Here is a 23,091-nt window from a genome sequence, read left to right as displayed (position 1 = left end):
TTCTTTTTTTTAATTTTGCATGATTATTAAACTATATCCATTATTATGAAAGCAAGAAAGGAAATGTGGGAAGTGACATATAACAATATTATGACTTAAAAAAATGTGTATTCTAGGTCTCAAATAATGTTCCATTCCTACAATAACAGCCCTAATTTTATAAGTCTAGTTAAAATTGTAAAAATTTCAACTTTTCCTCCTCTCTGCCTAAACTTTAAAAAAACTTCTGGGTTTGGCATAAAAATAACTGTTGTGGCTGTCCAAATTTTGACCCAAGAAAGACTGAATCTGGTTTATAAATCTGCTGATCTACTTTATTCTACAAAATATACAGGCCATGACTTTAAGTGTGGACATCCCAGGGAGTGCAATGTGAAATGGTAGAATTGATCAGCAAGTTTTAGTGAATTATGACTTTTTGTTTTCACTCTGGTTCTGTTGCAGAAAATTAGTCATGACATTTTTGGGTGATTTCTATGGAAAGAAATGCATTGGCTCTGATCATGAATTAAATGCTCAAAAATCCCAAAGCCTTTACTAACTCCTGCATTGCTTACCAAGGATTTAATTATTTTTTGACTCATTGAGCATTTAAAAAATGCATAAGGCAATTTGAAAATGAGTAATGGTGGGAATATAGAAAGCAATTTATTTAAGGGAAACTATTTTCAGTTGATTTCAAAAGTAATAACAGAGTATCTTGTGTGTGTGATATCTGCTGCACAAAATAGTACAAGAAGGAAGCCCAGGGTTTGGAGGGTTTAGGACAGCAGATTAAGGTCTGTTTGAACTGAGATGCTAATGCTGGAGATGTGGTTTACTCCTGCATTTTACTCTAAGCTTTCTAGTATGGCCTCCTTGCCATAGCAGTTAACAGTTTTTACTTCTATCTGTACTAAATTATTCACTTATTTCTTACGGTGATATAGCTGTATTGTGTCTAAATGATGTGGTATTTTTTATGAAAACAGAAATACTCTAGATAATATTACCATCAAGACTGAATGAAAGGATGACTATTCATCCTTTACTTAAATCTACAGTGGAAGCCGCTTAACTAATCCAGACCCCTGGAAGAAGTAAATCACTGTGCTTTCTTATTATTGCAGTTTCAGATGTATGCATCAAGCAAAGAATATTAACTTTTATTTCTTAACTTGCTTTATAGACAAGCATTACGCAATTCCTTAGATCATAAAAATGTAAGATAAACTCATTTAGCTGTAACTGAGCAAGGAAGTTGAAGTAAACAACGCAGCTCACAGTGAATCACTTATAGCATGCTATTGCAGACAGACTCAGATGCAAGCTCTAATACACAGTTTAAACAAAGGAGTGTACTATTTATCCAGGATTAAAGTATCTGAAGTGCACTCTATCGGCCTGTTCTCTAGTAGAAATCTCACTTAGGTGTACACAAAATATTTGAGGACCTGTGTAAGTGAATTCATCTGTACTATCTCTGTGCACTTCAGAAACAATTTCTAATATTTAAAGGTTGCCAGTGACACACCACCAATATTCACTGGGCAAGACTGAAACCTAGATTTGTATAAGTGCATTTGACATAGTTTTATAGCTGTAGTAATACACAACACAACTTGTGTATGACTATGTTTGTCACACATTACCAATTTTATATTTGAGAATTTGAAATTACTCCTTCTTGATTCTTGATTTTTTTTATATTGGTCGCAAAGTAAATTAATATCTGCATCAGAGGTAATTTTCTAATGTCTGACATTAATGATTTTCAATTTATGTTAATCTGATGTATGATCCAGTGCTTTTCCACTGATCTGTACTGTATATAATATACTGAATGTAGTGGGTTTTGGTATTAACATTCCTTTTTCTTTATTCACAATATAAGAGAGATTCCAAAGAGCATAGAACCTGTTGGAAAGAATAGGTAGTTTCTGTCAGAATTAATCACAGCAGCTTCGGTACAAGCTGCACAAGTTCACTCTAGTTCCTAAATAGTTGACATCTGAAGCTATCAGGACCAATTTACAGAAATTAAAGGTCCCTCAGACATGTTCTCATATACTGCAATCACACATCCAGTCACAGTGTAGTCATATTCTTTTATACATTTAATGTTGATACATATTTGAAAGTCAGTGCTTTTGGCTTCTCAGTAACTTCAAATTTTTGAAATTTTTAATCCTTCAGGAGTGAAGAGGATAATGAAAGTCTACTTTCTAACAAACAGTTGAAGGAGAACAAATGTTAAAATTTCTGGGATGTTACACACTTGACAGACAATTTGCAATGTCCTTGAATACTTTTGACTTGTCTCCTTTGTACTAGAAAATTTCTAGAGCCTGATTTGAGAATCAGAGTGAGAAAATAGCTTACAGTTGAATATTTTAAAAAAATATCATGTCTTGATTTCAGAGTATGTTTTGCTCTGTCTTCACAGATATGAATGACTAAGGCAAAAAGGCAAGTTTGGGAGTAACACTTTTTAGTTTCATACCTGCTAGGGTTATTTTTGAAAAAACAGTCTGGTGTGTCTTTTTTTAGTCCAGAAGTGTCCGTTCTAGATGAGTCATTCTCAGTCTTTGCTTTTGTCATATATGCAATACATAGGCAAGGTTTTTTTAATGGTTAAAATATTATAACATGTTGTTCTGGCTCACTATACACATTAGCTAAATAAGTGGTCCTTAAAGGACCATCCTTGGGTTCAAGTCTTCTGTGAAAAAAAGAGAAAAACATGAAATCATGACTGTATGGCACCAATTGCTCTTACCTGTAGTAATCTGAGAGGGGAGTTTATATTAAAATAATGCATGTGTTTAACTGAATAAGAGAAAGACACATAAGTACATACATAAAGTTTTCACTTAATTGAATTAACAGAATCTTGAGTAATGTTAGGTAAATCATAAAAAGCACAAGCAGCTAGAAATGTGTTGTAAACTGGTATATTTAAAGAATGCATGCCATTAACAGATAAACAAGAAGACCATATATACAGTCTCTGTTGACATTTGTGGGCTTTCCTTAATGAGAAAAAGTGAGTGAGACCCATCCTTTGTTGAGGAAATCCAGTTAGACTTTACAAGAACCTGTTTACTTCAACCACAGCGGCCTGCTACTGGTATACAAAGGAAGAATTTAGATGGCCGATAGATGAAGGCATGATCAGAACACTAAGCAGAAAGACCATAAAGAGATTTGAGCATATGTATTTGATATAAATATTATAGTTTTATAGAGACATCTAGATCAATATGCGCCACACTTCATTTAGTTACTTGACAAGTGAACACCATGTATTCAACTGAATGCTGAATGGAATTTTGTATTTATTATCTTTGATTTATTATGACAGACTAGTTAAAGTGAGTTTTTTCAAGTTCTTTATACTTGTTCCAATAAAATGGATATAATTTCTTTCAAAATAACTGTTCCAATAAAATGGATATAATTTCTTTCAAAATAAACAGGCAAAAGATTTTCTTTTCGTATTGTGTCCTCTGAAGGAAGAACCATGCAGAGATCCTTTTTGAAGAATCCTATTCACAGTGGATCTGTTTTCATTTACAGTGCTATTTACATGGATTAAGTGTATGTTCTCAATTATCTCATGTCAGAATTCTAGATGTTTTAGCTTTTGCTTATTTCGTTTTTGTCTTCATGAAACTGTTTTTATCTGTAGTAGCTTTGGACCTTTTATCACCATTTTTTTCTACTTCATAAGAAGCTGGTGTATTTTTAGCAAATGTATGATTATGTTAATACTTGAGTGGAAAAAAATTAGGTACCGTAGAGAATTTCAACTGTGTAGAATCACAGTTGAAATCAACTGTGTAAAACTGTGCTAATCTTTCATATTTGGTCACTGTAATTAATTTTGAGAATAATAAGTACATATGGGAGAGAAAGGATTAGTCTGGCTTTATTGTTTGATAGAATATGGCCCCTGATAAGCTTTTGATTCTCTGTAAAAGATTCTTTTTGCTGCATCACAATCGTGTAATATGGATTCCCATTAGTATATTAAACCAGTTTCACCTCTGATACATGATACCATTGACAACTATTACTTAACAGAAACCTTAGTCCTCCTCAATATTTATCAGCAATAAAAATGTCTAAATTCCTGAATTGTGGTTTTCAGTATTGTAAGGGAATTTCTAAATTTTGTTTTTAAAGAATGAAAAAAAAATTTGAAATCATAATAATTTAGCTGAATACTGTATTACTTTTGAGGTTTTTTGTAAACAAAAGCTTAATGCAGAGGTTAGACATTTCTGTTGACCCCAAATTATTAATACAATATTTTCCTACCAACCAGCTCTAGCTGAAAGCAAAAGATATCCAGTATGTTGGCTTTAGTTAAACTCTCAGTGCATGGAAAAAAAAATGGGTGGTACATGGGAAGAGAATGGTTATTGGAACAAAAGAGGAAGTTATAAATCTTCAAATCATATCCAGGACAGATTGGAACAATATAAGCTCTCCAAGTTTTCTTAAATAATGTACCCAATAACTCTCTCTGGTCAAGTAGGAAATCTGTTTTGAATTTCTTCTACTTCTAAGCAAAAATATAATTTATGTCAAAAAGAGTTTTATTGTGGGAGTTTTCAACCAAAAATTAATGCAAGTATCTCATCAGAAAATATTGTTCGAAAACCCGGAGATTTTGTTGCAAACACTGCTCAGGACACTGTCTTGCGCTATATAAGAACAGCAAAGAAGCGAAGAATAGATCATGTCCAGACCCAAGTCAGAGTGCTAAAATGAAACCATGGTGCAGATGCCTTCTGACACTTGCAAAAGCATCAGTCCTGATGCTCAAATGCAAGAGTATTGGATAGCCAGATGTTTTATTTTCACTAGAGCAGATTGCTATGAAGTCCTACTGAATGAGAATCATAACAGGACTGAATTATTGTACCAAATGCATCTGCTTTTAGTGGGAGGTTTTTGTAGTAGATAGCCTCTGGAGGTCTTTTCCAACCTGAATTATCTTGTAATCTTATGATCCTATGAAAATTTCTTCTGCAATAGAGTAATCTGGGTTGCACACTCTGTTTGCCTTGCAGCTTTTCTCTTCACTTTACCCATATTTTGTGGACTCTAATTATTGACAGAAAAGAACCTATATGAAGTGAAATCTTCCCAGGAAGGAAGTAAATTTTCTGCGCAGGAATGCAGTGCAGCACAAGAGCATTCAGGAAGAGACCCTGCTATAGCTAACAGCACAGGATCTGTACAAAGCAGTTGCCTACAAGAAGAAAGTATTTCTATTATTAAAAATAACGCATCAACTATGCAAATGGAAAGATCAATTTCTTAATTAGTAATAGATGGAAACATTTGAAGAAAATAATACCCATAGTTTAAAATTAGTCATCTTAGAAAGTGTGTACAGACAGTATAAGGAATACAAATGAATATTTTTAGCTGCTCTTTATCATTTTCTTGGGCCTTTGTGGTTTTTGATGCTAGATGGGTTTACACTCAGGAAAAGTGCTGAATACCACTAGACGGCTAGAACTTCCCAATATATTAGTGTAATGTAGTGTATCAAACACAGTTTGTTCAGAATTTAGATCTAGAAAACTACTCAGGTTTTAAACATCTCTTCAGAATCTGAAATTTCTTGAGGTTTTCCATTTACATTGATATATTGGATGGAGATTCATCCATTTGGTGGGGAGTGAATCTTTGTGCTTGAAATCATATTTTATGCTTCTGTGTTGAAGGTTATTATCCTGACCTAACTGTGAGTGCAATAACGCATGCACACACGGTGCTGACAGCTCAGGCAATTGACCGCTAGGGAAAATGAGGAAGAGTGCTTCTGAAAGGGGGAATATAGGTATGGTTTTATTCAGTACAGAGGCTGCTGCAACCTCTGCCAAGCTTCAGAGATCCTGTAGGAAGCCTATAAAGGACACCTAGCACCAGAAAAGGATGAGCTAATATATGTTATGTCTTGTTTTCTGATATTGTGCTTACCACTTCATAAAACAGGAAAGCTTTAACTCATGGATTTTTGTGGTTTTAAGTGTTTACAGTCCAAGAATTCAGTGCTCTGTACACCTACTGCACCAAAAACTTAGGTTAAAATTGACCAAAATCTTACTGAAGCCAAAGCAGACTCTCTGGATAGGTAGTTGAGCAATAAAAGTTCGTAGTATTGAGTCCTATGTTAAATACAAACCAGCATGATCGGAGTCTCATATAAACATATATTCCTTGCCTGTTAAAAAGAATGAAAGCATTGAAGTTTTTGACTGCTGCTACTTCTAAAATTACATCTAAGTCCTGGTGATGTCCCTAAGAACTCATGGAAAGGAGTTTTTGAGTTTATCATATTTCTAAATAAAGCTTTAAAACTGTGCTATGCTATATCATAAGGTGTGCTGGACTGGTGTAATAGTTTATTGTGTTTTGCTTTTCTAGTGACCATCTGAACCACTGCAAAATTAACAGTACGTGATGGTGATATTATTCACTGCCTGATGTGTATTGCTGATTTATTCTTTGTTCTGCATAATTATCCCTTTTCCAATGAGTTCTATGCACTTCTCACACACATTTCATCAAGCATCAAATTATGAAGCAAAAACAGACTCCCATTATAGCCCATTACATAAGTAATCATTGCTGCCACCTATTATTTGTTGTTTACATCCAATGACGTTTCTGCATTAATGAGTTTTCCACAAAACAATTATGAAGTAGGTGAGACTTGGATGGTCTACTTCCTACACTTGGAATTACTTTGCTTCACATTTGGCAGTTCAAGTGCCAAATAAGTTTGTGAAATTGTGTGTTTGTAGCGTTTGTGCACAGACTACATGACTGTAATGAAGCTGACTTTCTGTTAGTTCAGGAATTGTATCTATACCACCTTGTCCCTCTTCCTGACTTCTGTGAGCAATGTGGTAATTGGAGCTGTTAGCAATAGGCATATCAAAATCACCATTTGTCTTAAACACATGACAGTAATGGAAGCTGTGATTGAGTTTATTCCATGAAGGAAAATGTAAGACAATATAGGATATTCTAATGAAAAATTTTTGGACCTTGCTTTACAACAATAAAGGAACAAAGATCCCTTAAGTCAGGAAGAGTGCCATTTCCTAGGCCTTTTCTTCAGCCTCTCAGAATTTAAGATGTAGAATTCAAGAATGTGTATGTAGGTATATATTGTGCTTCCATTTTACGTGGTCAGATACATCTATTAATGGAAACGTGGAGCAGTAGAAACCTTTGTGACATCACAGTCTATGCAAACTTTGATTTTCTAAGCAATCTATTGCAATGGTGCAATAAATAATGATTTCTTATTGTAAAGTACTCTCCCTGTAGGAGTTATGGCAGGAAAAAGATTTCTTTTTTACTGCTTATGGCCTGTAATTGGCAAGCTTTCCTCAGTCTTCATTGGCATAAGTGTGCTTTCAACAATGTAAAAGTATCGAATCATTTTAGGGAGATTTGCTGTCTCATTATGTCATAAACCAAAAATTTAAACAGTAAATCTCAGTAGAGGAGGTGAAGATGTGGAGCAAGATGTGTGAAATAAAGAAATATGACTTTGAAAGGGACTGGTTAATACAGTGTATAAACATATATATAAATGATGCCACTTAATGTTAAATGTGTGATACAACTTGACCAAATGGTTCGTCTTAGTAGTCTTTGCAAGTGAGAGTGTATATGTATTTGCAATTGCAAAGCACCTTTTGGAACTGATGTTTTCCTTCTCTGACTTCATGGAATAGGATCTAGAGAAACATCAAGAGGAGACCCGTACTATTTTTTGGCCAATAAATTATAATTTCCTTCTTTGCTTTCTTGCTTGTTTGTTTTATGCTCTTTGCAAGATTAACTCTGATTTTTCTGTAACAGGCACATAGTTGTCTGTGGCCACATAACACTTGAAAGTGTGTCCAACTTCCTGAAGGACTTCCTGCACAAGGATAGGGATGATGTCAACGTAGAAATCGTCTTTCTGCATAAGTGAGTAATCTTTCAACACTAGTCTTATCAGCTGTTATTAAAACTCATTAAATTAAGACGTGTCTTTTTTGGGAAGATAGAGGATCTTTCAAGCTCCAAATAAGCATGAAATTAATGTCTGAAATTACTTTTGTTAACAACGTATTTTTGAAAAAAAGAGTTGTTTTCTGCAATTGTCTTATAACCCATTGCAAAGTATAGGTGTTTCAAGCAGACAGACTTCAGACCCAGTCACGTCAATTGTGAGGTAGATAGCTAAACACACAGTTGAAGTGGGAATGGAATCATGAAATAAAAAATATTGAAACACTAATATATAGATGTGAGAGTTTTCTTTAGTCACAAATATTTCTAGTGAAACTGCCAAAATTGGTAAAATTGGTAAAATGAGTGAAAAATACTGTATGTCATATGAAGTCATGCTATCTGAAAACACATTTTCACTTTTGATTTCACTAGCCAAAAATGCTTATTTCGTGTTGCAAACTACGTCTAAAAAGAAAAATGTAGGTGAAGATACAGTTTTAATATAAATGAGATACATTATTTTGCAGATATAGCAAAGATAGAAAAGAACTTCTTGTCACAGTGATAATTAGTACTGCTGTTTTACCCACATATTCATACCTACACACACATAGTGGCTTGCATTTTTGTGATGTGGGATTTGGAAAGGTGTCTTAAGGTGGTCGCCGTTTATTGCAGGCTCTGCATTACATGTATTACAACATCAAATAGGTGTGCCTATGGGAGAAGCTGCTAGAAATAGCCATGTGCTAGAGCAAGCGAGCCAGTATGAAAGGTCTTTTCTGCTCTGGAATGGCATCTGTTTAGAAGTGTTGCAAGCTATGAATGAGTAATATTTTTGCATTTAGCAGCAAGTTCTGTGCTTTTATTCTTGTCAAAGAAAATGATTAAAAAGTTAAAGAATCATTTATGATGATTCAACAAAGGAAGCTGAAAAGCTAAGAATCAGCAGCACTTGCACAATTTTTATCTAGTCCTTTAAAATTGAACTAAAGATTATATCCTCAAGTAACTATGTTGTTTGTTTGCTTGTTTCCCCTCTCTAAGTAATAACAAAGATTGACTGTCAGAGGAAAGCAGAGATCCAGATTTCCACAGTGACACTGCATGGTGATAGGAATCAGGAAGCTGCATATGCACATGAAGGGAGTTTAGCACCTGGCTACTTGTTTGTGCCTGCTTTCTTCTGTACCTTGACAGACAAATGTTTGCATGTATCATGTTTCATTTTCTTATTAAATTTAGCATGCGGCATGACAAGATCTCATGCGCTTACTATGTAGCTCTTAAATTCCTTCTGTTTTAATGAGTGGCATCGGCAAACGTATTTACAAGGTTGGTGCCACATTATGCAATAGATTGTGATCAATTTAATTTGTTTTGTTTATGGCAAAATGAAATGAGACAGAAAGTCACAGCATAATTATATTTGTTTTAATTGTAGCTCATACAGGTCACAGGGTCCCTATAGGTCCCTATATAGGGTGCCTTTTCTGGCTTTTAGTGATTTTGCACTGAGATCTCTCATTTGATGTAATTGGCTGTGGGGACATGCAGAGGATGATTGTCTCACTAGACAATTTCTGTGGAGAATGCTGCGTGAGCATGTTTTCAAATGTTTGCAGCGATTCTTCTGGATCCATGTCTGTGAGAAGCTGACAAGTGATGAACAGGCAGAGCAGCACAATGAGGTGGGCCAGAAGCTCTATAGACAGAAGTCAGGAAGTGAAAGTAGTGTAGCATTTGTCTTTTAAGTACTGCACGTACTGCACACTGTTTCCACACCACAGGAAAAGCACCAGCAGAAGTCTGAATACCTAAAATAAATAAACGGGTTGGTTTATAAATGAAGAAAATGGGACAGTTACGGAAACTGACTTGTCATTTGCTCTTGTGTTTTCTTCCTCTTCCCAATGCAGTATCTCCCCTAACCTTGAGCTGGAAGCTCTTTTTAAACGACACTTCACTCAGGTGGAATTTTATCAGGGTTCAGTCCTTAATCCCCATGACCTGGCGAGAGTGAAGGTAACAGCTCTGTGTTCTGTTCTGCTGCTAGTTGACTTTTTTAAAGTACCCATTGCATTATTTGGAAAAAACCAGTAAATCTCTTCTTTATGTAACCCCAAAAGATTGTTTTTCCATCTCTATTAGCTTGCCTAGTAAATTATAATATCTGTCCTTATAAACCTCATTTTCCCTAGATCTTTAGATCTTCAAAGCTACAGTAACACTGTGACTTAAGATACATTGTCTGCCATTCCATTGAACTCTTTATGAATTTTTCATTGGAGTTTAGTTCAAGAGTCTATTTTACATTAATGTTTAATATAATAGAACAATGTCTTACAGTAATTGTTTAAAATGCTATTGTCTTACCTTCATCAGAACGATTAAAAAACAAGTTTTCACCTGTCAAACCCTTTTTCTATTGTCTAGAATCCTGGGGAAAAAAAAAATACAATTTAAGATTTTTGGTAGCTAAAATGACATGGTTCTATTGTCTAGAATTCTCTGTGGTAAATTATTTTGTACTCTTAAAGCAAAGCATGAAGCTTAAATGAAAAAGAAAAGATGGCAAGCTGTCAGATACAGCATTAACTCTTTTATGTTTCTTTTTCTTTCTTTTTTTATATGGAATGTAAACCGGCTACTTAAGCCAAGAATATTTTAGTGCAAAGTTAACACTTTCTGGTGTAGTAATCATGTCTTTTGTCCATTTTGGCTGCAGAAATTGCTTAACCTTTTGTAGCCCAACACACACTGTTTCAATTCATCAGAACAAAATGTTCTAATTATGACCATAAAATTGTGTGTTGGTATTTTGTGTTCTGTATTCCACCCTTCTTTGTGTTGGCATTTGGTTGTATACACTGAAAAATACTTTTTTCATCTGCTTTGAGTTAAATAGAGCTAAGGTTTGTATGAACATAGAGGTCCTGCGAACAGATCAGTTCTCCTCCTCATGCTTTCTAAAACCAGTGCTCAGATTGTAAATCATCAGTTCAGCTGCCTCTTCCTGTCTCTAATGGGAAGGTACTTAAATTCCCACACAAAGCTGCAGGACTTGTGGGAGGACTGTACTGATATAACAGGAACTTCCTATGGATTTAGGGGTCTAAATTTCAGTATCTGGTTACAAATGATATGTCCATTAACACCTTCATGCCTCAGCTGATAGAACGTAAGAGTCAATAATTGAACTACTGACCTGGTCTGAGCATCATAAGCAAGTTTCAAGAAATTGCTATGTGTATATGAGAGCTGTTATCATCACTCACATTAACTCACATTAGCCTCATAACATTTTTGATTAGCAGCATTAGGAACCAACAGTCACGCTCATGATGGCAGTGTTGGATTCCCTAATACTTTATGATGAAAGAAGGGCTGGAAAGAGAGGTGCTATTTACGTTTGCTTTTTTTTGGTGTCTCAGATAGAGTCAGCAGATGCGTGCCTAATCCTTGCTAATAAATACTGCGCTGACCCAGATGCTGAAGATGCCTCCAATATTATGAGGTAAACTCACGAGTTTTTCATAGGCTTTTGGTTCTTAACTCTCATTAGCTAACTTCTGATCTCTAGATAGGATATAGCTACACACAGCTTTATTGCTGTTCTGTTGCACTTGAAGAACAGTGTGGGATTTCTTTTAGGGGACAAATTACAAAATTGTCTTAAAAGTTCAGAGATGAGGATACCCTAAATTCCTGCCAGTTCTAATTTAGCTGCTCTAGAAAGAGTGTGTCAGAAGAGACACTTGGAGCACAAGCTTTGGTACTTTTAATCACTTTGCAGTACCTAGGGTTTAAGTATTCATAGCTGAATGCAGTCCCAGTGGAAATGAGAGGAAAAGGAATGCAGTTATGCTGTTGCAACAGCATGTTACATGAGTGCATGTACTGCATGGGCTGGTGTTAACGAATGGACAGAAGGGCCCTTAATCACTTCACACCTCATTGCCCCTTGGTATATCTGCTTCTACAAGTAATCACGCTGCTTGGGGAAAAGCAAGGTATACACTTCATGGTGGTAACGATACAGTGGTCTCCTAGCTCCATCCTCCTTTTTTACACTGAAGACCAAACATTGGTTATTTTGATTGACAAGTCACTTACCACATTAGGGATCACCAGATCTTATCCTGCTTTCTTCTTTATATTCTCTGAAGGAAGAAGATGAAAGAGTAAGTGAGTAGATGGCAGCTAGAGTTACAACAAAGCTAAGCCATTCCATTTTTTGTGTTTTGTTCATACGGCCCTAGATTTAATGAGGCCAGTCTCTTCTTTTTAAAATTAAAACATCAATGATTTGTTAAAAATTCTCTAACATAGAATTGGCCAGTGTTATGAACCAATTTTACTGGCCTGTCAGATGTTTACATGCTGTGAATTGAAGGAAGGGGAGAAATAAAAAAAAATAATAAAATTACTCTTCTGGAAGAAGTTCACTGGGTGCAAGAGATCTGTCTATCTGTGGATGGTGCAGAGCTTAAGTATGCCTAATTTCATTTTCCAAACATGCTTTTGAGTTTCGATGCAAGAAACTTTATTTTGACATTAATTGCATAAATACATTATATTCCAGTTGCAGATTAGTACATTCTTAACAGATTTAATATATTTAATGTAATAAAATGCAAAAGTGTTATTTTGAGAATGGAATTCTCTTGTGTTTTCTCACATTTAAATGAATTTAATTCAACAAAATTGAATGTTTAATTAAATAATTCAGTAAGAAATGGAAAATAAGAAGGAAGACTTGTTTTCTCCCTCCAAAAGATAACATAAATTAAAATCGTGCATACAACTTTTTTATCTGTTTCATGCTCTAGCTTTGATATGCTTCAAAGCACAAGCCAGACCAGCAATTTGCAAGATACTTCCTACAAAACACCAACATAAACAGTTATGGCTTTCGGAGTCTTATGAGACTGGTGATTCCATAATAATTCAGATTATTTTTCATTTTGCTTGTTTTATGTTCTTTTTCTACCTTTAGTTTGCATATACAGAACTGATTTTTTTAGCCTGTTTAATTTTGCTCAATGCTTTTTTAATTTTTAAATTGTATCTTCCTCTCTTCATAACATGTTATCAATCCACTCATTTCTCAAAGATTTTTCTTTCGAGCCACTTTTAATCTGTACAGAGTTGAGTATATCTTAGGCTCATTAAATAATTAAGAATGCAGTCAAGTTCCAGATTATGGAAGTAGCTCATATTTTATAAATTTAGAGTTCAAATATCAGTTTCAATTTTGAGCTTTGGGATAATCTGTAAAAATTAAGATGAATTTGCAAGTGGATTTATATCAAACAAAATCATTATTCAAGGTGTTTAAATGTGATGAATGTCTAGCAATGATAAATAAATAATATGTGGTGGGGCAGAAAGAAAAGGATTCTTTTCAGACATTTATAATTGGAGAACTTGATCAATTATGTTGATTCAAAGACGAAGATAATCACTGAAGATGACATAGTAATTGCAAGTGTATTATTTGCTTAGCAGAATGAGTACAGTATCTGAACAGAGCTGCTAAAACAAGTCTCTTTTTCTGCAAATTCCATAAGAGTAAGCCATTAAACTGAATAATTCCTGAAGCTTGGTGTTCTCTAGTATTAGCTGATGGTTATTAACTGAATTTGCCTAGATGTAAATGTTGTATAGGTCTGACTTCAATCAGTATGCTTTACAGCCAGATGAATAAGAGGGTACAGTTTTAATTGTGGGACTTGACAACACAATAAAGTAAAGGTATTGGGATACATTATCCAAATATTTTGCCAGCTAAAAATAATTCTGTTGTTTCTTTTATTTTTTAGAGTTATTTCAATAAAGAATTATCATCCGAAGATAAGAATTATCACTCAGATGTTGCAGTATCACAATAAGGTAACATAGCAACCAACAGTGTCTCGCCCCAGAGTTTTTTGCTATCTTGCATTCACTCATACACAATTTTTCTGTCTCCACTAATAGTAAATATTTTTCTTTCCAAACAAAAATGTCCTTATTAGCCTTGTCATGTAATCCAGTTACAAGGTAATTCTGTTTTATTTATATATGCAAGGGACCTTATCAAAATCCCCTGCCATTTATTAATTGCCTAGGGTCTAATTCTCAAAGCCACAGTGTCCATAGTTGCTATTGATTCCAGATGAGCTTTTAACCAGTCAGCTTCTATAAGTTTTGCTCATCTTATTACACCAGAGCTACCCAAGATTAATTAGTGGCCTCTAGGCAAGTCATCTGAAGCCAGTTCTTTGTGCATACTTAAAAAAAAAATTGCATATAATTATTGTCTTATTGGAGGTTTATTGTGAGTTTGTGTTTCTTGCATGACAATGTAGTCCTGATATTGCCAAGTAGGAGGTACAAAATAAATGTTTTTTCATATAAAACATAATTCAGTTGTGGAATTTATTCCTAAAAATATTGTGGAGATCAAAATTATAAGTCTACTTTGGAAAGGAATTTGGCAAATTTTTGATGGTAAATCTGTGGCCTTTAAATGCAATGAAGTCCATTCATTCAATCCTGAGATGAGGAAGTCCATAAACTGCTGATTAACAGGGCTAGGAAGAAGATACCAGAGGACAAACTACTCATACGTGACCTGCTTCTTTTATTATTTGTGAAAGCATTAACCACTGCTCAGTGTTGGAGAAAAGCTTGGCTGGGTAGACCTTCATTCAATGAAATACAGTAATCCTGGTACTTGGAAGACTGCTAACAACCCCTTATACCTGTACACTTTGGCTAGAACAAGAGCAATTACTGTTCCTTGTGATGTCCTCTTCCTGTACATGAATGGAAGGAGCCTGTCTTTTTATAGAATAAAAGCAAGGTGTTTCTCTGCTTTAAACAGGTTCAGTGGGGAAGATCTTTTAAATACTGCATTTTTCCTTCGTATTTCCAGCTAACATGTCTTCAAGAATAGCTTTTATCAAAACACTGAACTGTAATATTAACTTCTGAAGGGAAACAAGCATGAAGGCCTCTGTGTTTCCTAATGTCTATGCATTTCTATAAGGCAGATCGAAGAGAGAATCCGATAGTTATGCCAATAACTGAACAATATTAATACCTATGTAACTGGCCAGTGTCAATACTGGAGGTCTGTCTTGATCAGCTATTTTCTTTATTCTATCCTTATTATTAGCAGTCTTGGGGAAAAAGGTTGTGTTTTCACTAAGTCAAGTGCTATCCTTCAGGGTGGAAGGAATGAAGTAGAAAAGACAGAAGATGTTGTATACCTCATTAAATGATAATATCCTATAAAGGTTGCAGCTTCACACAAGTTATAAGCTAAGTTATATTAAATTCCTTTATATTACGTATGTGCCTTATCAGTCAGAGAGTAGCTCAAAGTGCTGTAAAAGGAATAGAGAGAAGGGAAGGAAAACTTTAGAACATTCTGTGGTTCGTTCAGGTGTGAGGATGGGCCTGGCAGAGTGCCCCAGCCAGAATATGGCTTGAGAAATGTAAGATTTCCTCTCTAATAGGTAAGACTTAGCAACTCTAAAATACTTGGAGTGCTTCTGCCTTCTCAGAAGAAGTCAAGCCAGTAACAAAGAAAATAATTCACTGCTGTCTTCTTCAATACTGTACTGTATCTGAGGAAGTATTTCTGGTTCTTCACCAGTGGGTTTTTTGTTTGTTTGTTTGTTTTCTAGGCTCATCTGCTAAATATCCCAAGCTGGAACTGGAAAGAAGGGGATGATGCAATCTGTCTTGCTGAGCTCAAGCTGGGTTTCATAGCCCAGAGCTGCCTGGCACCAGGCCTTTCAACAATGTTAGCCAACCTCTTCTCTATGAGGTCATTCATAAAGGTAATGTCTTGTCTCATTAGAATGTATTAGTCCACAATTCAGTTTGTCAGAGAACTGAGTAGAGAACATGGCTCAAATATGAAACAGATAGGAACACATTTATAGATTTTGTAAAGCAAAAAAACCCAGCACGCACTTACATACAAAAGTTCTCTGCTGCAAATTGCACAATGAGCCAGGTTCTGTCAAGTTATGTTTTTATTTCTATTCAGCAAGCCTTTGGACTTTAAATGATTGTTCAAAGCATCATCCATTTCTTGAGAGATATTTCTGGTGTTTTGTGTTTTCCTTTGTTTTAGACAAAACACATGTTTATCTATGAGAAAAGCCCCTGCTGCTAACACAAAAATATGATTTACAGCATATAGCAACATATAGTTGCATAGCAACGTATAGTCCCATATGGCAACAAAGTGCTTGGAAAAAAGGACTGATTATTTTGGTCTTTTACATCAAGTGGCTAGTGGACCTCTGACTGTGAGAGTAAATAAGGAACATGTGTTGGAACTGAAGCCTGAACTTCCTACATCATTCATGTATTTGTTTCTCCTCCGTCAAAGAGCTCTTTTGGACGTACATGGCAAAATGTTAACCCAGTTATTCTTAGACTTCTGTGGCAGTTGTACTAGTTCACTAGACCAAGACCTTGATTGCAGCAATCAGTGCTTCCTTCCTCGTGCCTTTCTGACACTGATTCCAAACATAAAGTTTGGTCAGTTTCCAATCCCAGGAGTGTTATTAATGGGACGGGAAACACTGAAGTACAAGGTAGGCCACATTCCACTTCAAGGCCATTGTGCAAGTAAGCAAAAAAAAAAAAAGAAAAAAAGAAAGCCTAGAGTCCTTAGGTGAGAAAGCCAAGACTGTTCTCATGGAGGTGCACATATCAGTGCGGAGCAGTGAGTCTTTATTTACTTCTTATGAAGTCCTGAAATTCTTGTTAAGGTATCCTTTGGAGACCTCAAAAGAATTGGAGGCAGCAGACTCCTGTGTGTCAAAAATATTCCGGACTATTACATATAGTCAAAAAGAATGCCAGTTTTCAATATGGAAACAAGCCTGGCCTCTGGAGTTTACTGTCTGCAGTTATGATGTTTGCATCTTTGTTCATGTTATGAAAAAAAAAAAGCTGGTTTACTTCAGTAAAGCCAAACCTGGGAGCTGTATATGACTCGTCAGCATATGGTCACTTTGATATTAATCCTTTCTACTTATATTCCAAAAGAAAACTGTATCTCTTATGAACTTCATTATTCTTGCCAGTCATTTTGGGCTGCCTCACTCTTGTCTGGTGTGGTAACCCACGACTCTGAGGAGTCTCAAACATTTGTAAGTCACACTAATGTATCCAAATTACTGAGGCAACCTGTTCTATGAACTTGCTCTTGAAATCAGAAGTAGGCCTGAAACTTTTGCTCAGCTTTTGTCTTTCCAAAATCAGAAGGGATCAATTTTCTCTCAAGGACATCCAAATATGTGGGTATATTCAGTCTTAATGCAAGTTATTTTAATACTGAATTTAAACTTGCACTGAGAAAATTGAGAGATTGAGAAAGTGGTAAAGTGTACAAATATCTGACTATGTGGGAACTGTACTAGAGACACACACATTCATGGCCTGGATTTGTAGTTAAAATGCTTAGACAAGTCAAAAAACTGCAAATTGAAAGGTATCATCTTTCCAGAAAATATATCTAACCACTTATGCCATTATCTTAACCAACTTTAATCCTATATTTTATTATTTTATAAGATATTCTTATAATAATTTCAGTAGTGACAGATTGAACTATCTCACTGATGAACAGTTTTAAGATGAAGGCTCAGCTTTGCAAGGCACTACTAATTACATCTGAGTATTTCTATATACACAGAATGAGCATAAAAATAGCAATGATTTTGATTTGGAGGAAGCTATCAGTGTCAGTTTTGCTCTTGTATCTGTGATTATATACAGTTAGAAACAGAATAGGATGCGGATGTACCTTAACTTGTGTTACTTCAGATGTCATGTTCAGATGGCACTGAGGGAAAAAATGCCCTCAAATAGTGCATTGGGAGAATGCAAGACAGTTAGTACTGGTTAAAAGGATGCCTGCTACTTAACTAAGAATGAATTGTCCAGGCAAGTAAAATGCATATCATCATTTCCAAAGATCTCTGAGTGTATTAAAATCTAAAGCAAATTAAACGTACAAGAACTGATACATGAGAATCCAACTCAGTTGGTGACAGCAAAAGATTTGTTTCTTTATTTAGCTGAAAGGACATTCTTTCTCCAAGCTGTCTCACTCTTAAAACTTTATTTGAAAGAGAAGACTATGGTGGTGGCTGCGAATCAACAGTGTATTCTAGGAAGGCAGCTGCATTGATTGGAATTGTTAGAGAGGACTCTATTGAAAAGAAAGACGTCCATTCCCTAAAAGAAATTCCACCCCTTTTCATTTAGAGCACTGAATTTAAGTACTGTCAGACCTTCAAAATTCCTTGGGCAAGCATTATTAGTGGAGTCTCCCACAAGTTAGGAGATTGCCAGGAAAATGTACTGAAACTTCTGTATTTTTTGAAGAAAGCTTGAAATGTGTGTTTGTTCCTCCTCCTTCATAACTTGATTAGAAAGTGATTTAATGTGCCATAAGTGTTTGGTCAGTCAAACACAAATGAATATGATTGATCATGACATTGCACACATTTAACTCATTATGTGTTACTTTACTGCAAAATGATTTGTGTAAACAGTCTTCCCAGTATTAGAGGTAAAACAAACCAAGAAACCTCAAAATATTATATTTGTTCCTAATATTTTCCTTTTGGTTTTAGCAATGTAATCTCATATGGAATCTTTTATGTTCATTTTGGCACCAAACAGAACAAAAAGAAAACCAGCTCAAAAAGATTAAGGTTCTGTAAACCTTAACCTTAAAAGGAAGAAAGATAGATTGCAAAACAAATGATATGTTAAGCAAAAAAAAAAAAAAAACAACCCCAAAAAAACCCAAAAAACCCAACTTTAGACCTGTAAACTGTATTTTGATAATCCTTTCTTTTTATGGCACAGAATGGTATCATTGGTATATTAATAAAAGAATTGGGACTCTTTATTATTTGCATAGTCACAGAAAAAGATGGAAATACTATACTGTACTGCAATTTTTGTATTGTTTGGATTAGCAAATGTATACCAGAAGTCTACCCATATGAAAAAAATTGCAAAGAATAAGTAAATAGAATAAAAGACAGAGGTGGTCAAATTTTGTCCCGTTATACAACCATGCAAGGCAATATGAGTTAGTACTGTTGTGTAAATTAATAAAATGTGGAATGTGGCTCTTCAGTGTAACACAAATCCACAAACGAATTAGTTTTGTCTTTGCTCTGTTGGTAAGATGGTACACCTCATTCCAGATCTGAAAAATGATCTAGAGCAGTCTCAGTTCTCCTCTAAGCTATTTTGAGAGCAGGAATGTTCTGTGGGCTCTTTTGGCAGCTGTTGCTCACACCCACATATGCAATGCCCACTTCTACATTCCTTTCTAGTCCAGGCTGAAAGAGACACATAATAAAGCCACACAGATTTACATCAGTCAGGTGCTTACCTACACTGATGGGACACATCAGCTGGCTTTCTATTTATTTTTGGCCACCTAGGCAGCCTTGGACTATTTTAAAGTATGAGACTAGGGTATGCACAGTGAATTTCTTCAAATGAAGGAGAACTTTAAAAGCCAGGTAGGGAGGGAATGCAACTTTTCAACTTGTTGTGAAGCTCTTCAGGAGGCTGCATAATAAACTGATTACCTTATCTTCCTCATAGGATTTAGACCAAATATTAGTGTAGCCTGTTCCCAAAGTAATTTATTCTTTGAAAAGTCTGCCTGAATATAATGTTTTTAATCATTGAGTCTAGGAATTAAAAATTGTTGTGGTTGAAAACTGTTTGCTATTTACAAATAGGGTCAGTCCTTGTGATAGGAGTGATATATTTGTCTTGGACTGAAGTCTACCATGGAGTGCATATTTCAGTCAATCATTTGAATGGATCAACACCAATCTATCTTTTGCATTGTGATTGGATAGAAATACTGCCCTGTTTTGTAAATTTGAGAGTATTAAAAGTAGAGCCTGTATGCCTTTGAATACAAACCCATTGAGGCCAGCATCTAAAGAAGAATTAGGTGTCATAATATTTCAAGAATACTCTCTCTGCTTTGACCTACTACAAGACTCTACATAAGTATGAACAATGAAAAAGTGCATATACCTCTCATTTGAAATTAGAGCTAATCTTAATTATCATATTTGGTGTTTTATCAAACATACTCTTTTCATGCGAATTTTAAAAAAGTCTTGCATACAGAAAGAACTGTGGGAATAGTTGGCTGAGGTTGTAAAATTTTTATACCATTAAGGATACTTGTTAGCTTTGATTTAAGCAGACAATAGAATTGAGTAAAGAGGTAGCTGATAATTTATAATACTTAGGGAAATTTAATTATAAGATTGTCAATCTAAGGAGCTTCACTCTTTCTAGGAATGTATGAACTGCTTTCAGCCAAGTACTTATCTGTCAGATTTTGATATCCATATCTAAAGGCATAATAAAACCAGACATTCACACAAGCAATTTGGGTGGACTGAAAGTGCATTATAGGTGAACATGAGGAAATGTTTAAAATACATTGCTTTCAATGTACAGCTTCTTTTTACCTACCAATCAAGAATATTCTATGTGTGCTTCCTTTTTAATCTTGCCTGTGTTGCTAGAAAAAAACGCCACAGTGCTGTGGAGAAGAGAATTGTAAAATTAAACATTGGGAAGCCCTGGAAGCGTTCTGAGCCTAGGGGGAGGCAGGAGTCCTTGTGTTAGATGGAAGTAGATGAAAACAGTTTGGCAAGGGCTCAAGAAAATTGCCTCAGTGAGGATTTTATTCTCTAGGCATTTTTTGTAAAGCATTTCTCTACATGGCCTTCTGGGCATCTTTGAAGAGAAAATTTTATATGTATTTTAGAAAGGAAATAAGTAGCAACTTTCATGTTGTTTACACAACACTTTATTTAATCTTTTAATATAAAACATAATTTTGGGAAGACTTCAGAATTTCTTAATTGCATGCACTTAGACAAAGTACTGCATACTGGGACACGTATATTGAACAAAAGAAGTTAGAACATTAGAATAAAGCAAGATCACTAATAACAGAACTATAATATTCAAGTGCTATTCTAGAGAGATAATGAATAGAATTAACTCATTAATTTACTGTACTTTTTGCAGGGTTTTTTAATTATTCAGTTAGGTAGTGTTGTTTATCAAAGTAAATATATGTCTGAAATATCAAATGGATGATCTTCCAAACATCTAAAATTATTCTCAAGGGCTCTGTACTGTTTTGTGCTCTTTCCTTGGTGGTGATGAGCTGAGCTTATTCAATGCTGGGGCGCAGACTTTACAGCTGCTACCATTGTGCTAAAAAGGAATTTTCATTGTGTGACTTCCTTAATATTTATAAAGACACCCCACCATCCTCTCCCTGTTTTTCCTTGCAAAATGGAATAAAAGATCTTAGGTCACACTGCAACTCTAACATTAGTTCTCTGTCTTGATAGTAAGACTTAGCTCTTGACAGAAGAGGTTATATAGCGTTATCAGGTTCAGATATACTCGATCTCTTTCTTGTAACTACGTCATTACACTGCGAAGCAAATGCTATGAACAAGATAGATCAGTTGGGGCTACAGAGCTCCTGATAATTGCACTGCCAGGGGGTAGGACTGGGTGTATTAAGGGGTTAGTTTTTTTCCTGGCAATACTGATGGATGTGCTTGCAAGATGTACATTGTTTTTCCATTCCTCTGTCGCCATGTCTCACAAGGAAATGATTCTATTATGTAAATATATTTGCTGATAACAACATTGTGTCTATATATAGATAGAGAAGAACAGAGGAACATTGTGATTTAAAAAAAGATGAAAATTAGGTTTCTTCTCTTGGGATACACTATGTCATTTTCTAGCTATTTTTCATATATGCCGTTGAATCAGTGGGGAGATATAGATTCAAGTCACTGTGGTGGTATGGCACATTCTGTGTGAGGTCCAACAGTTACCTAAACTCTCTTTACCTTTCTTCTTACCTGTGATTTGGAATAACTTCATTTTTTTGTTGCTATTTGTTAAAATTTCCTCTTGAATTTGTAAGGTCTCTGAAGAAAAAAATTACTTCTTACTGTTTGTACCAACACAGCATCCTGTGATAATTTTGCTATGATTTAACATCAAAGTCAAAAGAAAATGCTATGTACTTATTCTTAATAATTTATAGTGTGGTCACCAGTAGAAGACAGTGAATGACTTCCTTGTTGCTGCATCAGCAACCAATTGTACTGTCTTGTTACCTTTCTAGAATGTTACATTTACTCATGGTTTTGCAGTATAAGCTTGAAGTATGTTAACTTCAGGGATAAAAATAACAGAATGGCCTGCAAAGCCTTTTCTTTCGGATCATGCAGGGAAAGGTCTTCCGTAAAGAGAGCAGCTCATTGTCTGTAAGGAAAGGCATGTAGAAGTGCCTTTTGTCATTGCTTGGTGATATGCTTGAGATGTACAATATTTGATGAGTAAAGGAGGAGGTCCAAATTAAAAAGGGGAATAGAATTGCCCTTGATCAATTATGGTGTCCTCATTCAACAGTTATACCTTACATAAGATCTGTAGAGATCTATGTATGAGGCTAAATGAAAATGGAAATAACATGCAAGAAATGAGAAGAGGTAAAAGGGAAAAGATTAAGTGATAGCAGGACCCAACAGTATCAAGGCTTTTTGTTGGTTATTTTTCCTGCACTGAAGTCATTCACTGCTATTGTATTTGTGTACTTCATGCCTTCTGGTGTTCTTGTGTTCTTCCTCACTGCAGCTTTTCTGCTACATTTTATTCTATTCTAAATATTGGGTGGCATTAACTTTTGCTTTAATTACTCTGCCAGCAAAGACACATCTCCTCATTCCAAAGCAGTATTTGACTGCTTAATTATTCACAATTTTTGTTACCAAGACAGTATTTTCCAGTAAATAATAAAGGTTTTATCTGGGTATGGCATGCCCCATCCCTGGAAGTGTTCAAGGTCAGGTTGGATGGAGCTTTGAGCAACCTGATCTAGTGAAAGATGTCCCTGCCCATGGCAGGAGGGTTGGAACTAGATGATCTTTAAAGGTCCCTTCCAACCCAAACCATTCTGTG

General features: G+C 35.2%; 1 protein-coding gene across 41 annotated transcripts in view; it reads left to right on the top strand.

Moving 5' to 3' along the window:
• The window catches only part of KCNMA1 (potassium calcium-activated channel subfamily M alpha 1), a 528,106-nt gene that overhangs the window by 365,008 nt on the left and 140,007 nt on the right, over positions 1–23,091 (top strand). For all 41 annotated transcript variants that reach the window (XM_075717335.1, XM_075717316.1, XM_075717321.1 and 38 more), the window contains 5 exons: positions 7,879–7,989; positions 9,936–10,041; positions 11,451–11,533; positions 13,842–13,911; positions 15,696–15,851. In XM_075717335.1, the coding sequence (XP_075573450.1) occupies positions 7,879–7,989; positions 9,936–10,041; positions 11,451–11,533; positions 13,842–13,911; positions 15,696–15,851 (526 nt within the window). The remainder of the gene's footprint in view (positions 1–7,878; positions 7,990–9,935; positions 10,042–11,450; positions 11,534–13,841; positions 13,912–15,695; positions 15,852–23,091) is intronic.

This window comes from Pelecanus crispus, chromosome 10 (assembly GCF_030463565.1).
Source record: "Pelecanus crispus isolate bPelCri1 chromosome 10, bPelCri1.pri, whole genome shotgun sequence".
NCBI lineage: Eukaryota > Metazoa > Chordata > Aves > Pelecaniformes > Pelecanidae > Pelecanus > Pelecanus crispus.
The sequence above is the reverse complement of the archived record's forward strand: the minus strand, read 5'-3'. Positions and strand labels throughout refer to the sequence as shown.